At 59.4% G+C, this 21,719-nt stretch overlaps 1 protein-coding gene and 1 long non-coding RNA gene across 18 annotated transcripts in view; one reads left to right on the forward strand and one right to left on the reverse strand.

The window, feature by feature from the left end:
• The window catches only part of RARA (retinoic acid receptor alpha), a 44,455-nt gene that overhangs the window by 2,758 nt on the left and 19,978 nt on the right, over positions 1-21,719 (reverse strand). For 5 of the 17 annotated variants that reach the window (XM_070227333.1, XM_070227337.1, XM_014740593.3 and 2 more), the window contains exons 2-7: positions 20,285-20,827; positions 5,950-6,098; positions 4,484-4,625; positions 2,349-2,509; positions 1,943-2,119; positions 388-592 (exon numbers count right to left, since the gene is read on the reverse strand). In XM_070227333.1, coding sequence (XP_070083434.1) covers positions 388-592; positions 1,943-2,119; positions 2,349-2,509; positions 4,484-4,625; positions 5,950-6,098; positions 20,285-20,462 — 1,012 coding nt within the window. In that variant the 5' untranslated portion in view covers positions 20,463-20,827. Of the gene's footprint in view, positions 1-387; positions 689-1,942; positions 2,120-2,348; positions 2,510-3,632; positions 4,019-4,483; positions 4,626-5,949; positions 6,099-11,390; positions 12,110-12,605; positions 12,839-20,284; positions 20,828-21,073; positions 21,177-21,719 lie in introns of those variants that run through there. The other 12 variants (XM_070227331.1, XM_070227332.1, XM_023652555.2 and 9 more) reach the window with 9 other exon arrangements.
• On the forward strand, positions 3,983-6,381 carry LOC111775647 (uncharacterized). Its single transcript, XR_002811454.2, has 2 exons — positions 3,983-4,761; positions 6,181-6,381. It is a non-coding gene; the product is annotated as an uncharacterized lncRNA (long non-coding RNA).

Here is a 21,719-nt window from a genome sequence, read left to right on the forward strand (position 1 = left end):
TAATTACCACCTTAATCCTCCCATCAACTTCATAAGGTGGCGACTATTATTGCCCCGATTTTACAGAAACGGGGCCTCAGAGAAGTTCAGCAACCTGCTCAAGGTCCCAAGCTGGCCAAGATTTGGACCTGGGTGGTCTGACCTTCAGGCGCTCACTCTTAAGGCCCCTAGGAAGGAGCACTGCCTAGAAATAGGGAACCAGATGTCAGGTCTCCACCGCCACTCCCTTGCTGTGTGGCCACAGATCAGACTTTGCCCCTCTGGGACTCAGGTTCCCCCTGAGAGGAGCCTGACAGGGGCCAAGGTCCCTTTCTGATCTGATGACCCCTGAGCTTCTCCCTAGGAGGGGCTCCAAGGGCTGCACCACCAGCCCAGACCCTTGCCCACCTCCACAGATGAGGCAGATGGCGCTGAGCAGCCCGGTCTCAGCATCATCCATCTCCAGGGGCAGAAGCTGGTTGGCGAAGGCAAAGACCAGGTCCGTGAGGGGGCCGAAGCCAGCGTTGTGCATCTGGGTCCGGTTGAGGGTCAGCCCGTCTGAGAAGGTCATTGTGTCCTGCTCGGGCGTGTACCGCGTGCAGATCCGCAAGATCTGGGAGCAGAGGATGCTCAAGTTCAGGGACTCGGCCCATCCCTCTAGCACTTTCAGCACAGCATCCACACAGGACCACCTGGCAGGCAGCCAGACCTGTGCCATCAGACAGAAGCTTCTTCAATGATGGAAACATTCTCCACCAGCACCATCCAATACAACAGCCACCAGCCAGCCACACCGTGGCCACTGGGCACTTGAAATGTGGCTGGTGCAACTGAGGAACTGAGTTTGTTTAATTTTAATAAATTTAAATAGCCACGCATTGTGAATGGCTACTGTAGTGGACAGTGCAGAGCTGGAGCATCCTGCCTCCACGCAGAGAATTTCTAAGGGAAACTAGAATTGCCAGGGGCAAGGACCACAGTGGATTTATGTCTACAGTTCCCAGGACTATTGCACAGAGCTTAACAAACGTCTATCATCTCCAACTGGGTCAAACCCTGATCCTGCCTCCTGCATCCAGGGCACAGGAGGGGAAGGCTGCCCAGAGACGGCACACTCTGCACCTCCCACTGCGCCCCACCCCTACGAGGAAGCAGCAGCCTGGTCACTCCCAGGTTCCCCACCCTGGAGGTGGCCAAGAGGGAAGAGATGGGCTGAACCCATCAGGTATGACAGGGAGAAGGGTCCTCCTTCCAGCCTTGGCTTTGCAAGTTCCACTGCCCCCCATCCCGCCTCCAGCCCAGCCCACCCTCGGCTCCACCAAATGTCCTGCAGTCCTCTGAACCCAGCTAGTCCCACACCAGCAGGCCTTTCAGATCCTGGTCCTAAGTTAGGGACGCCCTCTCATGTGCTCCTTCTACACGATGGCCCCTAGATGCTAGCTCCTCCAGGACTTTGTCCCTGGGGCCCAGCATTTGTGGCTCTCTCTTCTACAAGGAGGAAACAGCCCTCCCCCATCTCCATCCAGCACTTAGCTCAGTTTTGCAACCTCTGTTTACATATCTGTTACCTCCACCAACAGAAGGTTTTCGAGAGAGGGGATGGTGTCGTGTTCATCCCTGTTCCTGACACCCAGCTCAAGGCCTGGCCACGCAGGGTCCCAGGTGAATCTTTATTACAGACATAGATGGCAAAATGGGTGGTTTGGATGGAAGGCTCAATGGAAAGATGGGGTGAGGTGGATGGCTGCATGTACGGTGAATGGGTGAACCAGTGCCCATCCGAGTGCTAAGTGGCTGAGTGGACAGGTGGACACACAGGGGAGAGGAAGGGTGGATTTTTGGGTGGGTGGGCATTTTGGCAGATCGATTCCAGATGGATGTTTAGGAAGGTGGTGATCTGAGTGGCCGGACATCCTCCAAGGACAGGGGGGCAGTGCCCAGTGGGCAGGGTGCAGACCCTCACCAGGATGTCCAGGCAGGCAGCCTTGAGGAGGGTGATCTGGTCAGCAATGGTGAGGGTGGTGAAGCCGGGCAGTTGCTTGGCGAACTCCACAGTCTTAATGATGCACTTGGTGGAGAGTTCACTGAACTTGTCCCAGAGGTCAATGTCCAGAGAGACACGTTGTTCTGAGCTGTTGTTCTGGGAGGATGGCGGAGAGTGAGGGCCTTCTCCTCAGGGCACCCATTCTCGGCCTGCCTCCACCGCCCCCACAGGCCTGCCTCACTTCCCGAGAGCTCCTTGAGAGAAGGCAGCAGGAGGAAGGCGAAGTGGGAGAAGAGAGGGACGTGGAGGCGGAGGCAGGGCTGAGGAGGCGCAAGCCCGGCAGGAGAAGGGGTGCCCCGCCCCGCCAGGACGGGGGAAGCCGTACCGTAGTGTATTTGCCCAGCTGGCAGAGGGCAGGAAAGGTTTCCTGGTGCGCTTTGCGCACCTTCTCGATGAGCTCCCCCACCTCCGGCGTCAGCGTGTAGCTCTCTGAGCACTCGGGCTTGGGTGCCTCCTTCTTCTTCTTGTTCCGGTCATTCCTCACGGCTGTGGAGGGCACAGACCTGGCCATTAGCAGGCATCAGTCCATCCCCACGCGAGCTCCTCCCACCAGACAGAGAGCCGCTGGCTGCGGAGGTCACCCAGCGGGGGCACACACACACGGGAACACCAGGCAAATGTGCACACACACAAAAGCACACACATATGAGTGCACAGGCAGGCAAGGTGTCAACACACCGTCCACCCCTCCACGCCCACCTGACCCACACGCCAAGTCCTGCCCAGGGCCCCACAACCACAGCACATGGGTCCCTCAGCCAGCCCACCGTGCCCCGCGCTCCCACACATTGACTCCAGCCCACACTCCAGGTGTGCAGGTGTCCCGGGCCAGAAGCAAGTGTGCAGTGTTCCATCTGCGTGCTCTGCCTCCCCCGCCCCCGACTCCCTCTGCTTCCAGGAAGGACCAACTCCTGCCTCCACTGGCCCCCAGCCCTCCTGGCAGCCCGTCCCTGGGAGGAGCCCCAAGCAGCTCCTCCAGCAGGCAGGCAAGGAGGAGGGCTCCCCAGCCTGAGAGTGGGGGGCCAGGCGGGAGAATCTCTCGGCCCATTAGCCTGGGGAGCTGACAAATCACCAGGGGCGCTGAGCCGCACACACCACTCGGCTTTAAAGAAGCGATGGGGTCGTTACCAGCCGATTATCCCAGACACACAATCACTCACAGGGCCAGTGGTGGCGGCTGCTGACGCTGGAGGAAGAGAGGGTGGGGGTGGGGGCCCGGGGAGGGGGCAGCAGGTTGGGGGGAGCTGGCATAATTTGGAGATCACTCATGTCGATTCTGCAAATTCAATAAAGTGCAAGGGAGAGAAGAGAGAGGGAGAGGGAGAGTGGGGGGATAATTTGGGAAGAGAAAATTGCAGCTGTGACAAGACGTTTATCATTCGGAAGCTTTAATTCTATTGAAATGGCAGCTGCTCAGCTCGGGGGCACAGAGCAGCCGGAGAGGAGGAGGGAGGGAAAGGGGGAGCAGGCGGTGGGAGGGAGAGGGGGTCCCCATCCTGGTCCTTCTGCACTAGAAAGCTCTGGGAGTGGAAGGTAGCAGAAGCAGAGGGAGGAGGAGGTGCTGGGGCCCCAAGGGAAGGGTCCAGGACTGCGGGTCCCAAGCTGTCACCTGCTCTGCAGCATGGAGCCACCACTTCCTGGGCTCTAGACATTGCAGCCCGTGTCTCCTGTGGCAGGAGGTGGCAGGGTGCTGCAGGGCCCCTCCACTCCTGTCTGGGGCTCCTCGCATGCCCCCTACATCCCGTCTCCACTTCCCTCTTCCAATGCCCTCCCCACAAAGAGCTAGGGGTCCTGCAGCGCCCTCCCCTACCCCATCCCCCAAGGCTCATGCTCCATGGCAACGGCCACGCAGACAAGGAGGCGTCTGTCAGCGTCATTTATCTCTGACATCATCAATCACCGGTCACCACGGCAACACCCATGATTCAACATAAGAGGGTCTCCCTGTCCAGCCGTCCCTCCCTCCCTCCAGTGGGCCTCAGCTGAGCCCAAACTGGAAACCCCGTTCCTCTGGGATCTGAGAAGTCCCAATTCTCTCTTCCAACTCCACGTCCCAGGCTTCACCAGACAATGGCTTTTAGATCCCCGTGCCAGCCGCAACACCACACAGACACTAACACCAACCAGCACCCCTCAGCACAGGCCCTTCCCGAAGATGCACAATCCAGAGGGACTCAGGTATGCCTCTGAGCCCAGCCACAAAGCCAAGCAGGGCCTGGAAGCCAGCTGGCCAGGAGCAGACACACACACAGACATGTGCGAGCACACACAGCCAGCCCTGCACCAACAGGCACAGCTGTCCATACACGGACACACAGCTGGCTAGATGCAGACAGACAGACAGTCCCTTGAGCCCACACACCACCCCAAGGGCATGCAAGTGCACAGCCCTACACACTCACACCCCTGCTCCCCGGCCTTCCTGCCCCACAAGGCCGGCCCCTGGCCCGTGGCACTCACACTCCCTGGACATGCCCACTTCGAGGCACTTCTGCAGCCGGCAGTACTGGCAGCGGTTCCGGGTCACCTTGTTGATGATGCAGCTCTTGTCCCGGTGACACGTGTACACCATGTTCTTCTGGATGCTGCGGCGGAAGAAGCCCTGGGTATGGAGGGAAGGGGTCAGGTCAGCCACACCCACCGCGGGAGCAGTGCGGCCTAAGGCCCCCGCCCAGAGCAGGTGGCCAAGCCAACTGCTGCCCCCAAGCCTGTGGCCATCACCTACCTGACCAAGCCAGGTAAGGTGGGGAGAATGGTCCACCTACAAGAATACCCCCAAGAGAATCCCAGCACCTGCCTCTACACTGCAGGTGGGCAGGGGTCTTCCCCCAACCTACACCCACACACCCGGCGCTTCCTCCCTCCTGGGGAAAAGGACCTCAGGGCTGCGAGTGAGGCAGGAAAAGGGGGAGATGGGGCCAGACAGGAGAGGGCAGGGCTCCAGAACCCACGGCCCTGGGCTCAGAGTGCAGGAAGAGAAGGCAAGCACAAAGAGGCCACAGAGGGACACAGGCTGGCCAGAGAGATGGAGACGAACACACACTCAGAAGCAAGGCAGCAGACACACGTTCAGCAACCAGGCAGATGTGCATGCACTGATCACAGGAAGACCCAGGCGGGTCAGGGGCTGTACACTCGGGCGAACCAGAGAGGCAGACAGACAGACCAGGGACAAACTGGAACAACCAGACAGGACGGGCAGACATACACAGTCTGAGGACTTGCACTTTGCCCTTGATCTGTGCCCTTTGTCCCACACCTGAGGATAGCCATTCCACACCAAGGGGCAGCCCAGTGCCCTAAGCCCCAAAGCTGTGTAGCTTCTGAGCCCCAATCTCTAGGGAAGAAACAGGCACAGAGGTTCTGGCTCTGCAGAGACGAGGAAGAGAGGCCAGGCCCACTGCTGGGAGGGCAGCAGCCACATCTGCGCCCTGGAGCCTAACATGCACACAGGGAAATGCAGCCAGCCAGCGAGCAGCCCGCAGCCTGGGCACCTGAGGGAGAAGCCAAGACAGGGCGCCCACTCCAGACTGCCGCCTGCCAGGCTGCCGCGGCGAGGTTCAGGCCAGGCCGCCGGGGACAGGCCTCCTGGGTCCCCAGCCAAGAGCCAGTCGGCAGCCAGCTCACCATGGCAACCTGGGCAGCGGCAGCAGAGTGGGTGTATGCCCTGCCAGCTGGAGGATGAAGACAGGGCAAGGAGCTCAGGCAGGAGAGGGACCTCTGGTTTGGGGGAGCCCTGTTCATTTCTGGGGGAGTACGATTGCAGGCCTCTTCTCCTCCAAGGCTGCTGCCACCTTCTGCATAGAAGCAAGATCAGCAGCTTAGGGACATCCCTGCCCCCAACAGCATACTCCCAGGGCACTGGCAGTGGGGACATCCCATTTATCTAATCAGGATTGTCCTTCCCAATGACCCTCTCAACTCACCTTGCAGCCCTCACAGGCGCTGACCCCATAGTGGTAGCCTGAGGATTTGTCTTGACAGACAAAGCAAGGCTTATAGATGCGGGGGAGAGGGGGTGGCGAGGGAGGGCTGGGCACTATCTCTTCTGAACTGCTGCTCTGGGTCTCGATGGCTAGAGAGAGAAGACGGAGGGGAGGTTAGAGACCGGGGTCGCCATCCTTAATTCCATGCCCACCCTGCCTCATCTCTCCCAGGAGCCTTGCCCAGCCTCATCACTGATGCCAGGATTCAAACTCTGGGGTAGGGACACAGTCTCAAGAAAGCTGGTACTTCCCAGCCAAACTTGGGGAATGAGGCTGCCAATGAAGCCGCAAGCACCCCATCACTCGTGCCGACTTTCCCAGGATCCCCCCTTCAAAACGAGAAAGATCAGATGATAAACCATGAGATTTGTATGTGGACATGGTGACATTTGGCGGGTGAGGGTGGGGGTCAGCCCTGTTCTAAAGCCCTGGGCCCTGGGTGGCCTGGCACGATGTCTCCATGTTAGGAAGGAGTTAAGCCCTGATGAGGAGGGAGGGAAGAGGACACAAGCTGGGGGCAGAGGAAACTGGGGTCAACAGGATATTCAAAGCCGGCCACTCCCCCACCCCCTCTGCTTCCGCTCCCCCCCTCCACCCGCTCCCCTCTCCACCGCCTCTGCCAGAAGCCACAGCCCCTCCTCCACCCAAACAATCCCCTGGCCAAGGACCCAAGGCAGGGTCCGCAGAGTCTCGCAAACGTTGGGGCCAAGAGACAGGGACTCCCTGAGATAAGCAGGGGGACTCCCTAGAGACAGGGAAGAGTCCCTATGGGCGCCGGAAGCCCACTGCTCTGGGTGCCCCGTCTAGGGGGAAGCAGCATGACAAAGGGGGTCTGTTCCCATCAATGCTCTGTCTGTCTGGCCTCAATACTATGTCCGGGTTACTACCCCCCTCCCCTCCTGTTATTCAGCTCCAAGAGGGCAGCCAGGAGGGGTGACCCAGCCAGCAGAAGCAGCCCCCACTAGCCAAATCCTCCCCAGTGTCTGGCCTCATGCCCATCACGCCAGGCAGAACACAGCAGGGCTGGATGGGGGCTGTCTGTGCCCAAAACCTGGGCAGCTGGGGGTATACCATGCTGGATGAGAACTATGACCGAGGCAACCCCAGATTCCCAAGGGGCCACCCAGCATCCTCCTGAGACCCTAGCCAGGTCTACCTATCCAGGTCCAAGGAGGGGCAAGGACACCTCCCTAAATAGGTAGAGCCCTATCTCTTCCCACACCTCAAAATCCTACCTAGTCTCACCCTAAACTCTGGCATACAAGGTTCGGAAATTCAAAGCGGCCCAGAGCTCCTGGCCCAAGCACTTACAGCCGTGAGTCACATGGCCCCAAATCCAGGCAGAGAGAAAAGAAGTGCATAGATGCTGGGGGCTGGCTGCATGTTACCACCCTCCCCCCTTACATGCAGACACACCAGGACTGCCAGGCAGGCGGTTGATGACCGGGAACCTGGCCAACGACCTTGGCAAGGCCCTCCTGGCTCTTAGTAGGGCCTGGGCACCAGTTCCCCAGTCAGCCTGGCTAACCAGCACTGCTGTGGTCCCATGTCCCCATCCCTGCCCAGAGGCCAGCCTGCAGCAAAGGAATAGTGGATGCCCACATCCTCACCAGTGCACAGGCTCTTCACTGACCTAGCCCAACGTTCAGCTCCTCACTCAACACCAAACTGCCCTGGCCTGGTTTTCCCCCACCTCACTCTCCCCAGGCCAGACAAGCAAATCAGACAGGCGAGAGGCCTGAGAACAGCTGCTGGGGGGCGGGGTGGGGGGCCTGGGTGAGGCCAGGAGGCAGAGGGGTGAGCGACAAAGGAACCCTTTGTTGTGCTAACTTTTTCCAAGACGTAAAAGGAGTAACAATAGACAATCCAGACTGGGGGGTGGGGGGGGGGATCAAGGACAAGGGTGTAGGGGGACTGTGGCCTAGAATCCCAGTCAGCGTTCCAACAGGCAGAGGATGAAGGCCCTGACCTCCCCTCCCATTCCACCCTTTGCCCAGGGCTGGCCTCCTCCAAAGCCCCACCTCTAAAATGGACCAGATAGGAAGAGGAGAAAGGACAGAGGGAACTTTGGGGTACAGAGTGGGGTGGAGGGAGGGGAGGGGTGCATGGGGAGACACACAGGATACTGGGATGAGGGACAGACAGCTTTAAGGTCAGGAACTGACTGGAGGGGCAAAGGCCCATAGAAATTCAGAGCTAAGGCAAAGTCCAGAGGGCGTTTATGGAGCTGAAAGAACATGCTTTTTAAAATTGTTTTTTGGCAGGATGGGGGAGATGACCCAAGGTGGGGGCTACAGTTTGGGCTGGGTGAGGCTTCCTTTTGGCCCACTCCAAGCAGCTGGCTGCCTTTGAGACTGTAACACCCTCTGCACACCACCCCCCCACCAGCACGTCCCCACCTGTCACCCAGGTAACAGCTTTGAGGTTTCCCACTGTGCCCTTTGAACCTAGAGCCCTGGCCCAGTCCTCACCGTCCCAGGCCTCCAGCCAGCAAAGCCTGGGGCACTCTGGCACCCTCACAGCCTCACCAAGAGTTAATACACAGCTTTAACTCTGCACACCCCACCTAGTGGGGAAGGACTGCCACGGCCTGGCCCCTCCCCACTCAACTCCCTCCCCAGAGGCTCAGCCCACAAATCTCTCTTCTTCCTGCAGAAGGACGAAGCTGGAGAAGCACCACACCTTCTCAGCTCAAAGGTCCAGGGCCCAGCGGAGGGCTGGAACCGGCTCAGGAAGCCAGGCGTCCCCTCTGCCAGGGTCCCCTCCCCCGCCCCCCTCAGGGCGGGCAGGAGGCGCAGAGCCTCCGGATTCCCCACACCCCAGAGCCGTTCGCAGGCTCGCACAAGGGGCCGGTTTCCTGGAGGAGATCAGCAGGAAATCAGCCGGGCCCCCGGCCAGCAGCTCCCCTCCCAATCCAGCTGGCGCCCGCTCCTCCGCAGCTCCCCTCGCAGCCCCTAGGGAGGGTTGGGGAGGGGGCGCAGGGCCCTCGGGGCCGCCCTTCCTCCTCGCCAGGGGAGGGTGGGGGTGGCGCTGGGGGTAGTACGGGCAAGAAGGTCCCTGGCCCAGCGGCCGCCGATAAGCATCTCTCCCCCTCCCCCCACTCCGGGCATCCACGTGCTTCACATTCTTGGACGTCTGGGAGCGGGTGGAGGCGTGAGAGGCGAGATTGGTGGGGGACAGACGGGGAACCACATCCTGTGTACCCCTTGTCCTCTAGTGCCCTGAAGCAGGGCTCGGGGAGGGAGAGGCAAGGTCCCCACGGCCCTGCAGGATCCAGGTCTCCTCCCCCAGGCAACCTGCTGTCTCTTCCCACCTTTGGTGGAGGTGGCAGGAGAAAGTGAGAACTCGGTGGTTGAGAGTGCTGGAGGGCTCCTGTCACCAGACAACCTCCACACACACCAAGGGGTTCCTTCCAACGCAGTGGTAGACAGGGTCAAGTCACCACCCCTGGCCTCCAGGTCCTTCCTGTGCCTCAGAACAACCTCCACACCCACCATTCCCAGCCCACAGCCTTGGGGGTGAGCCCACTGGCACCCCACTGGCATATGCACATCTACATGCAGACTACAGGAACTGGGAAGCCCAGGCCTCTCACTCTCCTCCAACCCAGACAGGCCGTAGGGAACAAGGCTCCACTTCCCCATTGCCTGTGGGCTCCACTCTGCTTCTCCAGCTCCAGTTTGGGGCCAGGAAGAGCTGAGCTGCCCTGACCAGCAAAGGAAGAGTCAGGGCTAGAGCCCAAGGTCTCAGATCCCAGCTTCCTCCCAGTCCTCTGGCAAAGGTGGCCAAGGTGGTGGAGGGGGTGACCCTGGCAGCTGTGCCCCAATTATCCCACTTTGGGGGGACACCTTCCTCCAGCTCTGGGAGGATAGAAGAATGGTGCTGGTGTCACACCTCTCACCTCTCCCTTTTTGCCAAAGTCAACCGATGCTCACACCCCGTCTCACCCCATCTCCCAACATCTCCCACCGTCTGCAGCCCACAGCCTCCCAGCCGATCTGCCCCAGAGGCAAAGGTCGGAGGCTGGACAATAGGAAAGGCTGGGGGTGAGGTGGCTCTGAGAGGGGCAGAGGTGGGGTGTCTCTCCACCTCAGGTCTGTCTTCCTAGAGTAAAGGGGGTGGGAGTTGCCCTTCAACCTTCTCCAATCTTCCTTGCCCCCAGAGACCCACTCCACTCCTGCTCCCTGGCAGGCCGGGGGGCGAGGCAGCCAGTCAGGGAGGGTGGCAGAAGCTCCAGAGAGGAGCTGAGAAGGTAGAGGAAGAAACTCGAGCCGGTAACAATAACCCCCTAGGGCAGCTCTCTCGAACTCAGGTACACCACCTCCCAGCTGGAATGAACACGTCCAGGTGTGCACCCCAGGCACTCACCGCTGGTGCCCAGAGCCCCTCTTGCAGAGGAGCCGGAACCCAGAGAGGGGACAGCGAGGAACGAAGGTGAGCAGGCTGCCAGAACCCCAGGGTTCTCATCAGCGCCCCTCTTAGAAAGGGATAGCCCAGTGCCTGCCCCATCCCCAAGTGAAAACAAGGTAACAAAAGGACGTGGCTTGGTTGGGAGGGGATGCATGCTCATTTCCAGAGTAGCCTCAGACCCACAAAAAAGAAACTCATGCCCCAGAGAACAAACCAGATTAGGATTAGGGGGAGTGGGATTTCTCCCACCAGAACAGCTTCTACCCTCCATTCCCAGGGCAGAAGCCTCAAAAATGCCAGCCAGTGTCTAGGGCCAGGACAACCCTCAGATGGACGTGCCCCTCCCCAAGATGAAAGGGTTGGTTAGGATGGCAGACGGGTGTCTGATGAAGTTGCCCCTTCCTGCCACACCCCACTGCCAACACCAAAGACACGGAGCGCTCCCCTGACACCGACTCTAATAACACAAGGGGAAGGGCTGGGGGCAGCAGCTGTCGCACAGGAGGAGGTCTCCCCCAGGCTTTGGCAGGGGTGGGGTCAGGGGAAGAGGCCCCTCCTCCTCGGGCAGACAAGCCCACAGATAGGACCTTTACCCTACCCTCCAGGGTGGCAGAAAGGACCCCTCTCCTGTGAAACTACAGGATACCAAGCACGAAGATATAAACTGGAGGCAAAAGGCTTCATTTCCCCTGCAAGCCGTAGAAGGAGAGGAGAACAAATGTTTCCTGAAGGGAGGAACCCCCAAAGTTCCTCAGTCCTAATATAACACAAACAGCGCCCAGGGTTACTCGGGGCAGTCCAATTGTCCAGCAAGGGCACCCGAGTTTCAGCCAGATAGACGAGGGAAAGTGAAGGGTAGAGACAAGACCCCCGCCACGCCCCCAGACCCGCATCCCACGGTAGGAGGGGAAGCCCCACCGCCCACCCCCACCCCCAGCTCCCACAACAGGAGAGGGGAGGCCGGTACCTACAGTGGTTTGAGCCATTCCAAAGCGGAGTCCGGAGCGGGGTGGAGTAGGGACCGGGGGCGGGGAGCCCCTTCTCCGGGAGCAAACAAGCCCGATTCTGGTTATAAAAATCCACCACTAGGAAGGGATTGGGGGTGGGGGTAAGGCCCCCCACTTCTACACTCTCGTACATCTTCCCCGCGGAGATAAGAGGTCCGGGCGGGGACGTCCTGCACGACGCCTCCCTCACTCAGGCGGCGGCGCCATCCGAAAGAAGCTGGGGGCGAGGGGCACGTGCCCTCGCCCCGACTGGCGACCCGGGCAGGGGGCAGCCCTCTGCCCGAAGTCCAGCGTCTAAGTCGGCCGGCCGCTCCGCCAGCGCCAGGTGAAAAGCGGGGAAGTTGTGTGTGCCGGGAGCGGGGTCCCTCGGCTCCCCCCGGGAACGCCCGGCCGAGGCCCGGGAACTCAGCCGCTTCACCTCGAGGGGGCTCCCGTCTCGTGTCTCATGGTGTCCAAGGCAGAGTTCGCGGCTCCCCAAGTGCGCCGGCCGGGGGCGGGATCGGCGCGGGGCAGGGGGGTCACCGAGCACTTCCTCCTCCCCGCCGGGGCTCCCTGGCTTCTCCGGGCGAGGATTCCGGGTGGGGGTGGGGAAGGCGCGGCTCCGCCTCCGCCAGGCCCGGGGCGGCCGGCCGTCGCTCGGTCTCCGGCGGTGCGCGCCGAGGCCCCCCGGCCCGCGCGCCCCCTCCCCTGCGGCCCCACCCCCTTTCCTCCGCCCCGTCCCGTCCAGGCACCGCCCCTGGCTTAACCCTTTCCCGGCGGGTCTGACCGCAGTGGGCGAAAAGCAGGGAACTGAGAGCGAGAGGCGGGATGAGGATAGGCGAGTGGGGGGAGCCTGGGAAGGGGGAGGAGAGAAGAGGGGACGGAAGCGGGGAAAGGCTCCAGAGGAGGAGTACGCGGAGTACAGACGGAGGACGGGTACGGGGAGAGGAGGGGGCTGCGCGCGGAGGCGAGGACGGAAGAGGGGCGGGCGTCTCCCCCACCCTAGTTCCGGCGTGGTTTGGTCCCCCGTGGTTTGGTCAGTCCTTGGCCCGGCGATACCACGGCGGGGAAGGTGGTGGGGCGGAGAGGAGGGGGTGGTCCCGGTGTCCTCCCCCTAACACACCCCCCACCCAGCCCCGGCCTCATTTGCCTAATGCAATGCGGCTGAACTCTCGCTGAACTCGCCTGGCGGCGCCTCACCTCCGGGTGACCCACCCACCGCTGCCCGTGACATCACCCGCTCGCCAGCCCGCCCGCGGAGCTCGCCCGCCGGCCCCCTGCCCGACTGAGCCGGGCAAGCTCCCCCGGGGACACGGAGAGCGGCCGCAGGAGGCGAAGGGCCGCGGTGCGTGTGGCCAAGGGTTAGCGCCACGAATGTGGCGTGCCGGGTGTCCCGGGTGTGACATTGTGCAGCTCGGGCGCTGTGTCGGAATGAGACACCCGGCTTGTGTCATTGTCTGTGACATCATGTGTGACTCCGGCCGCCCGCCCACCCGCCGCCGGAACCCGACGCGGCAGCGCGTGTGCTCTGGCACAAACGCGCGCAGAGGGGGCTCCCCTCCCCACGCTCTGCGTGCTTCCGGCCAGCATAGCCCCGCCCAGGGTGTCTCCCGGCCGCGGGAACAGGATCGACCCCCCACCGCACAGCCCAGCCCTGGAGAGAGAAAAGGAGGAGCTGGTGCCTTCCAGCTGACCACTTCCTCCCCGAAGCCCTCTTTCATTGGAAGAAAGGTTTAGGTTGGATAGGTCCATTAAAGAGGGGATGCCCCCAGAGGAGAGGGTATCCTATTACTCCCTCTGACCCTGCTGCGCAGCTCCCGCCCTCTAAAAAAGGGATGGGAATTCACATGCTTCCCAAGGATATTCTTCTAGCAGCTAGGCTGTTTACCTACGTTGTCATTTAATCCTCACAGCAACTCCAAGAGATAAGTGGGCATTATTCGTATTTTACAAATAAATAGGCTGAGGTTTCAGCAACGCTAGATGTGTTGTCCAAGATCACACTACTAATTAAGGGTGAAGTGAGCATTTGAATTTTCTGTAGCCAAAGCCCATATTCCCACCATGCCAGGCAGATTCAAGAAAAACTATTTTCTGAGCACCTCCAACAGAGATACCGTGGTGAGCCTGCCCTTGCAGACCATATGGAGCAACAGCCATTAAGCAAATAATCACAAATATATATAACTGCAAACTCAGATAATTGGTATTATGACACAAGTATAGTGTGCTTTGAAGGAGAATTAATGTAGGTACCTAATTTAGGTTGAAGGGTCTGGGAAGACCTCAAAGCAGAGACGTAAGGAAAGAGGAGAAGTTTGGAAATTAGACAGAGTAGGACGGATTGCAGTTTCAGCAAGAGGAAGACCCTATGCGAAGGTCCTGGGGTTGCAGAAGCGTGTGAGTTCATCCAAGGAACTGACAGAGGACGAGGGTGAATGGAGTATAAAACTCAAGAGGAAAAAGGGCACAAGACCAGACTGAAGACATGGGCTGAGGCCAGACCAGGGGGGCTTGTTGGCCTCAATAAAACTGGATTTTACCCTAAATGCGAGGAGAAGCCACAGAAAGGTTCTAAGCAGAGCACAGGCAAGATCTGACTTACAGTGTTGTAAGATCTTTCTGTCAGCTGTGTAAAGAATGGATTGTAAGAAGGCAAGAGAGACCACTTGGAAGTTTCTGCACCAGGGGCCGGCTGGGTGGCGCAGCAGTTAAGTTTGCACCTTCCGCTTCTCGGTGGCCTGGGGTTTGCCAGTTCAGATCCCGGTGTGGACATGGCACCGCTTGGCAAAAAGCCATGCTGTGGTAGGCGTCCCACATATAAAGTAGAGGAAGATGGGCACGGATATTAGCCCAGGGCCAGTCTTCCTCAGCAAAAAGAGGAGGATTGGCAGTAGTTAGCTTCATTAGCAGAAGATTAGCTCAGGGCTAATCTTCCACAAGAAAAAAAGAAGAAGAAGAAGTTACTGCACCAGTCCAGCCGGCACACAATGGTAGCGCAGCCTAGGAAATGCAGTGGTGATAGACAGAGGAAGGTGGATTCACAAGACATTTTGAAAGTAGAATCAAAGGAGGGGGAGTGGGAGGTAGCAAAGAGGAGTCTGGTACGTAGCTTGTGCAACAGCAAAGTTCCTGAGACTTCAAAGTAGAGAAGTTTCCTGAGCTGGTGGACAGGTGGTTGTGGGGCTCCAAAGTGAGGTCTCCCCTGAGTGAGGTCTAGGCTGCAGGTGGAATGCTGGGGTCTGGGGCACAGACGCAGGCCTTGGCAGTGCATAAGACTGCTGGGGAAGAGGGCAGACTGCTTCCATGGCCCTGGTCTCTGTCCTGCCAAATGATGTAGCCCCTGGGTACCAGTTATGTGGGAGGCTCTGTGTTCACAGCTTCCAGGTACTAAGGGATCTGCGGTGTCCCTGCCATCAAAGACCTGGTGATCAGGAAGGATTACAGATTATTACAGCTCATGGCAGGAACTAGGTGGGGAGAAGTCACTGCGTGGTGGAAAGATGAATGTTGTCTAAGAGAAAAAATAAGGACCCACAGGCATTCAAAGGAGGGAGGGAGAGTGTGGCAAGGAAGGGGGAACATCTGTGAAGGTTTCTGGGAAGAGATGGCATTTAAGATGTTCCTTAAAGGATGGATAGGATTTCCGGAGCTGAAGAAAGGGACAAGTCGGGGTGAGATGCCTGCTCTGAGCAACAGCAAGGTTGTGAGGCAGGTCAGAGCAGAACAGTGTCCTGGGGCAGTGGGAGAAGAGCAAAAAAGGAAGACTCTAGCCGGCCACTGGGGGTGGGAGGACTCGGGTAGCCACTGTTTGGAGGCCTGAGGCCCTGTCCTCCTCTGCCGCATCTCCCACAGCTCCACCAGGGCTGTGTGCTGAGCAGGTGTGGGCTGAACCAAACTGGCCACCACTTGTGCTAGGCAGGACTTCCTCCTGTCCCTAACCCCATCTGGAGGGGACAACAGGAAATCAGGAGGCTAGAGCCAGACGGACTTCAGGTCCCAGTATAGGTGGCCATCCCCCAAGACAATGCTTACTCCACCTGCCCCTGGTCATCAGTGCTCTCGCAGAGTACTTGAAGCTCACCCAGGGCCTCACCAGCAAGCAGGTCACTGTGGCCTCATAGCAAGTTGCCCAGCCAGGGACCGATTAGGAGTCTTGCTTTAAAGAAGAGGAAACAGACTCAGAGGTTGGGTGACCTGCTGAAGGCCACACAGGAAGAGCTGTCCTTTTAAGACTTCTGCCCACGGGGGGCCTTAGTCTGAGGGCTGGCTGAGGTTCCTGGCAACCCAGATGTAAAACAGGGAGGGGAAGGCCTCTATTTCTGATCTAGCCAGGGCTGAGGGCCTCCAGTCTACCGTGGAGACCCAGCTTCACTGGCTGTGCCCGGACTCCATGGAGGGAGAGGAGGAGGAAGGCGGTGTGGGCACCGCCCCGAAGTAATTTGGAAAAGGGAAACACTTCCTCTTTCCACAGATGCTAAACCCCTAAAGAGTCGTCAGGGCCTGCACTGGCACATCCCCATGGGCACACGGCCCCTGGCATGGGGTGGACACAATGTGTCAGGTCCTGGCCAACCTAAGAGGACAGGCTTCCTTCCTTCCTCTCCCCCAGCCCATCCTGGGATCCTGCCTGAGGGGCACTGAGCATTATCAATGCTATGAGATAAAAGGTGAGGGGGCCCCATTTTCATCAAAACCCCATACTAAAGTCTTCTGGCTGACTCTGCATTTTACATTCAGGAAAGGCACTGCTAGCAGCACCCCCTTCCCCTAGGCTGTCCCTCCTATAGTCCAGGGAAGGAGTGGGCAGGAGGGAGGGAAGACACAGACTACCAAGGGGAAGGAGTGGCAGAGGAGAAGAGAAAGGTACACCCCCAGCTCTGTCTCCACAGGCTTCCCAGACCCTAGGCCCATTCCCCACACACAGCAATTATGTGGACGGAAAGGAAAAGCCTGGAGCCAGTCTTTTGGGGCTCCTATCCCCGGCTCCTCTACTGATTGCTTCCAACTTTCCTGCCCCCACCCCACACATTGAAACAAAGTAAGAATAAGAACTATGGCTTTTACACTCTGTTCCTACAGTGTCTGTCTGAAGATGCGGGGAGGGTGCCCGCTGAGCTCTGCAAACTCCCCTGGCAGCAGTGGGCAGATTCGGGGGTGGGGATGGGTGTGAACAGACTGTTTCCCCAGCTTCCAGGACAGGATGGAGATATGGCCCAGGCCTCTTATCACTCTCCCTCCAGTCTTCAGGATCCAAAACAGAGAAGAGGGGGAATTGGGCGGGGAGGGGGCGGGGGGTGGCTTCCCTATGCACCTACTGGGGCAAGGAGGAGGTCCTAAAGGAGAAGCAGGGCCTCAGCCATGGAGAAGGGGGTTTCAGCATTGGCACTGACAGCTCCCAAGGCTCCTCGCACCCAGGAGTGCTCCCCACAGACCCTCCCACAGCTGCCTATCTGGATGGTGGAAAATAGCCCAGCTTTATACTTAACCCAGTCACTTAACATCCACCAGTGCTGTTCCCTCATGTGTAAATGAGGATAATGCCCCACCCAGGATTGCAGGGATTAAGATTGGTAAAATAGATCCGGGCACACATTAGGTACTCCACAGATGTTAGCATCCCCTTCTTTCCAACTCTGACCTAGAAAGGGCCTGGGTCCCTCTTCAGTGTCGTAATAGCCAGTTCCGCAGCAGTGACACAGCGATGATCACATGCAAGTCGCAGAGCTGAGCACATTACGTTGATGTCTTGCCTAATCTCAGCCCTTTGAGGGAGGTTCTGGTAATATCCCTGCTTTACCGATGAGGAAATATGCTCAGAGAGGGTACTGCACGCAGTAAGTGGCAAAGCCAGAACCCAAGGTACACTGCCTACTCCACAGCCGCCCTTGGAGTTCCCAGGGTGAGCAACCAAAAAGGCAGGTTACTTTCCCCTCCAGCCTAGACCAGTGATCCTCCCCTCCCCAAACCCCTCCCTTTAAACACTCTGTGCCCTAAGTCACTGCCCCCTCCAGCACACAAACTAACTGACACCCCCCTCCCTGACTCCAGATTTGATTCTCCCAAGACACTCAACTCTCTGACCCTCTCACCAAATACACACAAGCCATTAACCCCCTTTCCAACACACACACAACCCTGACCCCCCCTCCCAAAACACACACAACCCTGACCCTCCCCACAATGCACACAGAATCTCAACCCTCCACAGTAAACAGCAGTCCTCAGAGACCAAGCCCCAGGGGCCTGTTTGGGGGTGGGGGATCCAGTACCATCTCTGGGGCCTCCCACTCTGGCTCCCTGAGAGACTATAGCAGGACAAATACCCACCCCTCCCCACAGTGACCTGGAGAATATTTCTGTCGTTCCAGGGTCTCTGAAAGGTACACTTAAGATATCCAAAGTCCAGCCTCCTTCCAACTTAAGACAGGGATGGGAGGGTGAGGGGGGCCATCTGAACGCCTTTGTTGGTGGGAAGTGGGAAGTAGGAGGAGGGAGCCTTATCAGCGAGGTTTCCTACAAAAAAGGTGGCAGAGGACCAGAGCATATCGTTGCTCCCTGCAGGAATGGGGGCCACCGATGTCGACCTCTTCCGGGAACTGCCTGACCCCCAACACCAGACTAAGGCGAAGGGAGCAGGGAAGGTGAAGCTGCCTCTATCTCTGAGTGTGAATTCTGATCTGTCATGCTTCACTACACGGAGCTGAGAGCTTGGGTCACCAGGCCCCTCAGCCGTGCACGAGAAGGAGGGAGATACCTGGCTCCCTCAGGCCGCAGCCACACCTCTGGTCCCAGAGAAGGGGAAGGTCAAGGAGAGGCTCAGAAGCCGGGGGTCTGAGTAGGAAGAGAAATTGTTATTGTTTACTAGGAAGGAGGAGGGGCAGGGAAACCCACAGGCTCACAGAGGGAGGGCGCAGGAAGGGGCATTGCCTAACCTGGGTGGAGAAAGCCAGAGAAGGCTCCACTTGCCTGAAATGTGGGCACCCCACCCTAGGGGGAGAAGGTTACCAGGGTGGGAAGCGGGGGACCCGGAAGCCCTCCCCACCCACCTCTAAGAAAGAGGAAGAAGCTTGCAACATTCAGAGGAGGGCAAAGTATTCACTCATCTGGCACAGGACAGGGCAAGGACAGGCGCCAGGCCCCTCCAAACCTCTATGAGTCGAGGCCCAGGTGGGCAGATTTTCTACGTCTCCGTTCCCATCACCTGGGCAAGAATAAGTTGTCCACAGGCACCAGGTTACGGGCCTCTGACTTCTCCCTCCCTAAAAATCCCACCCTGGTAGGAAGCAGATGTTCCAGTTACCCAAGCTGAGGATATGACCCCCAGTCCCTGTAGACGCAGTAACCACTCCACAGATATTAGGAAGCACGGACACACCCACCCATTCCCTAGCAACCTTGAACCCAGAGACTGGCCTCCCCCATCACCTAGCACAGCCTGGAAGATTGGACTAGAATCGGGGTTCCCCAACTCCCAGGTCACTATGCTGTCCACCTCACACTCCTATGTAAGGAGGACAGAAGACGGCGTGGGAACAGAAGGTAGAGGTGTAAGAAGGGGTGTCAGTGGGAACTGAGGCAGTATCTGTCTACCCTCTGGCCCCAGGGCATAAAGGACGGGGCCTAAAGGAGTACAGACATAGAGCCCCTGCTCCCAGCGGCTGATGGGGCCTGGGAAGGAGGGGGCCACCGCGGAGCCACAGGAGGCGATCCAGGAAGCAGTGGTGGCGGTGGGCAGACAGCCAGTGCGGGCAGTGAGGCACCCAGCCAGGGCCTGCCCCAGGGACAAAGAGACTCCCTGGCTCCAGGGAGAGTGCACTGCCCCCACACTGAGAAGGGGGCACTGACCCAGTCGAGCCAGGCGCACAGGGCAGTGGTGCCAGGCAGCTTGCCAGTGGTCATGGGAGGGACGATGGGTGCCCAGGGCAGGGTGTTCAGTCCATGCCCGCTAGGAGAGGTGGGACACGTTTCCCAGGTCAGCAGCTGACCAGCCAGCCAGCCCGTTCTGCTGCTTCCACCCCCTCCCACCCAGGCCAGGCCTCTGCTCTCTCCTCCCCCCAGCCCTGGCCTGGCGCCCAGCTGGGCCCTGGGGGCCAGAGTTACTGTAAGCGGCCTGGCAGGCCCAAGGCCTGGACTCTGCCAGCTGGCCATAGCCGCCACCACCTCCCACTACCTGGCTCGGCCAGCCAAGGAAGGGTACTGAGACCCCCGCGCAGCCAACAGGCGACCCCTGTGGCAGAGGGCGGAGGCAGACAGAAAACACAGGCCCTGCCAAGAGCATGAATGCGTCCACAGCCAGAGTCCGGGCTGAGCGCCCCCTCCTGGGACACTCGCCCTATCCACCAGGCTACCCATGGGTCCCTCCTTCTCACCCTCCCCACAAAGGGAAGCACAACCTAGCATGGCCAGGGTGGAGCTGGCAGGAAGAGGGGGGGTTCCAGCTGGCCTGCCCCTGTCTACTCCTTCAAGCTCTTTCCCTCAGACGCACTGGAGGGGGTGGGCTGGAGGTGGGGGGCCACTCTCCGTAGAGCTGCCATTTCCACCAAATGTCGAGAGGTTTGTTTACCCGCCTCTGACCTCTGTGTCCAGTCCCTGGAGCTATTTATAAGGCCCTCAACAGCAGAGCACAGGAGAGGGCCCGAGGGCACTGTGTAACAGCACTGTTTCATCTCTCCCTCTGCCACCCCCAACATCAAACACAACCACTGTGATCTGCCTATAAGCCATGGCCTCTCATCCTTGAGCCCCCCACATGATGGTCCCCCACTTCTGGAGAACACCTCAACACTACAGCGAAACAGGTGTGCCCAGAAGCCAAGCCCTGAGGCCTGCCGCCCTCCACAGCCCCCACCCACCAAACCTCCCACCACCCCACTTACTGGCTGGGGATGGCGTGCTATAGCCGCTAACTGGAAGCTGGTGCTGGAGAGTGGTCAGAGCGCCTGGCGGGGAGAGTCCACCCAGCATAGGGGGGAAGAAGAAGGCATAGGGGGGCACCGGGTACCCATTGAGGTGCCCTCCCCCAGGTGTTGGGCAGGAGCTGCTGTTGCTGGCCATGCCAAGCAGCCACAGTCAGAAGGGCAAGCAGACAGTCTGGCAGAGGGCTCTGGCGGGCTTCAGGCCGCCCCTCCTCGGAGCATGGGGCCTGGGCCCAGAGGGGGTTTGGGTGGTCAGCCCACCCCCCCTTCTGTCCTGGAGCTGCTGTCCAAGGCCAGCAGGCTAATCTCCGCCTTCTGGAGCCCCCACTCTAGCTGGGGGCCGGGTGGGTTGGGGGATGTCCCAAGAGCCGATCCTTTGGTCAAGCAGTTCTGTGAGCTGGCACTTTCCTGGGAAGGTCCAGAGCTGGCCTTCAGGACGCCGAAAAGGATGCCTCTCCTAGGTGGGCCCCGGCTAGGCGGCTGGGGGGGCCATGTCCTGTGATGCTGCAGAAAGAGGAAAGACAGGTGAGTGGGCACTGAGGAGCAGGCACACGGGCATTCCCCATGGAGCTCCCCAACCTGGGCGGCCGGAGATTTTCCTGTGGCACCCGGCTGAGCAGACAGCTGGCACCATGCCTGGCTGGCAGAGACAGCCTGGGAGCAGGGCCCAGACACTGCTGGGGGTAGCAGGATAGCACAGCCAGGCTAGGGAGACGGAGACAGAGGCCAGAGCCATGGAGGGTCTCTCACCCACAATCCTGAGGGGCAAGGGTCCAGGGTGCCACCCCAGAGGATCCCTGCAGCAGAGGCAGGCAGCTGGCCGTCCTTCCCCCAGTGAGGGTTACCTGAGGTCAAGAGCGGAGAATGTGTGCTTGAGGGGAGGGGGGGAGGAAAAGCTGCTTCCCTAAAGCATTGGTACTTCTCAGAAAAATGACTCCTAAGCCAGGGGGCCCTTCTCACACCACTTCCCCCCCCAAATCAAGCCCCAGCACCCCAGATGGGTTTGTCCCACAGGCCCAGGGAGGAGGCCCATTGACCTACAGACAAATAGGGAAATGGGAACCAAGGACTCCTAGGTATCACCTCCAATGCCCAACAGCACGATGGGCTGAGGGCAGGCAGTGTGTCAGGAGGGCAGGGACTGCCCCGGCCGGAAGCCCCCTACTCCCAGGCAATGAAGGGGTGAGGGAGACTGATCTCAGAGTTCACCCACACACCCTGTCTGCAGAAGCCACATCCCTGGAGGGGGTGGGAGGTGGGCTGAAGATGAAAGGCCAGGTGCACCCCCACCGGTGGGTACACAGATCCACACCCTGTTTGAACAGCTGGGACCAGAGGACACGGACAGATAACACCCTGGGATAGAGAGAGACAGAGATGAACCCGGAGATCCCAC

This window comes from Equus caballus, chromosome 11 (assembly GCF_041296265.1).
Source record: "Equus caballus isolate H_3958 breed thoroughbred chromosome 11, TB-T2T, whole genome shotgun sequence".
Taxonomy (NCBI): Eukaryota; Metazoa; Chordata; class Mammalia; order Perissodactyla; family Equidae; genus Equus; species Equus caballus.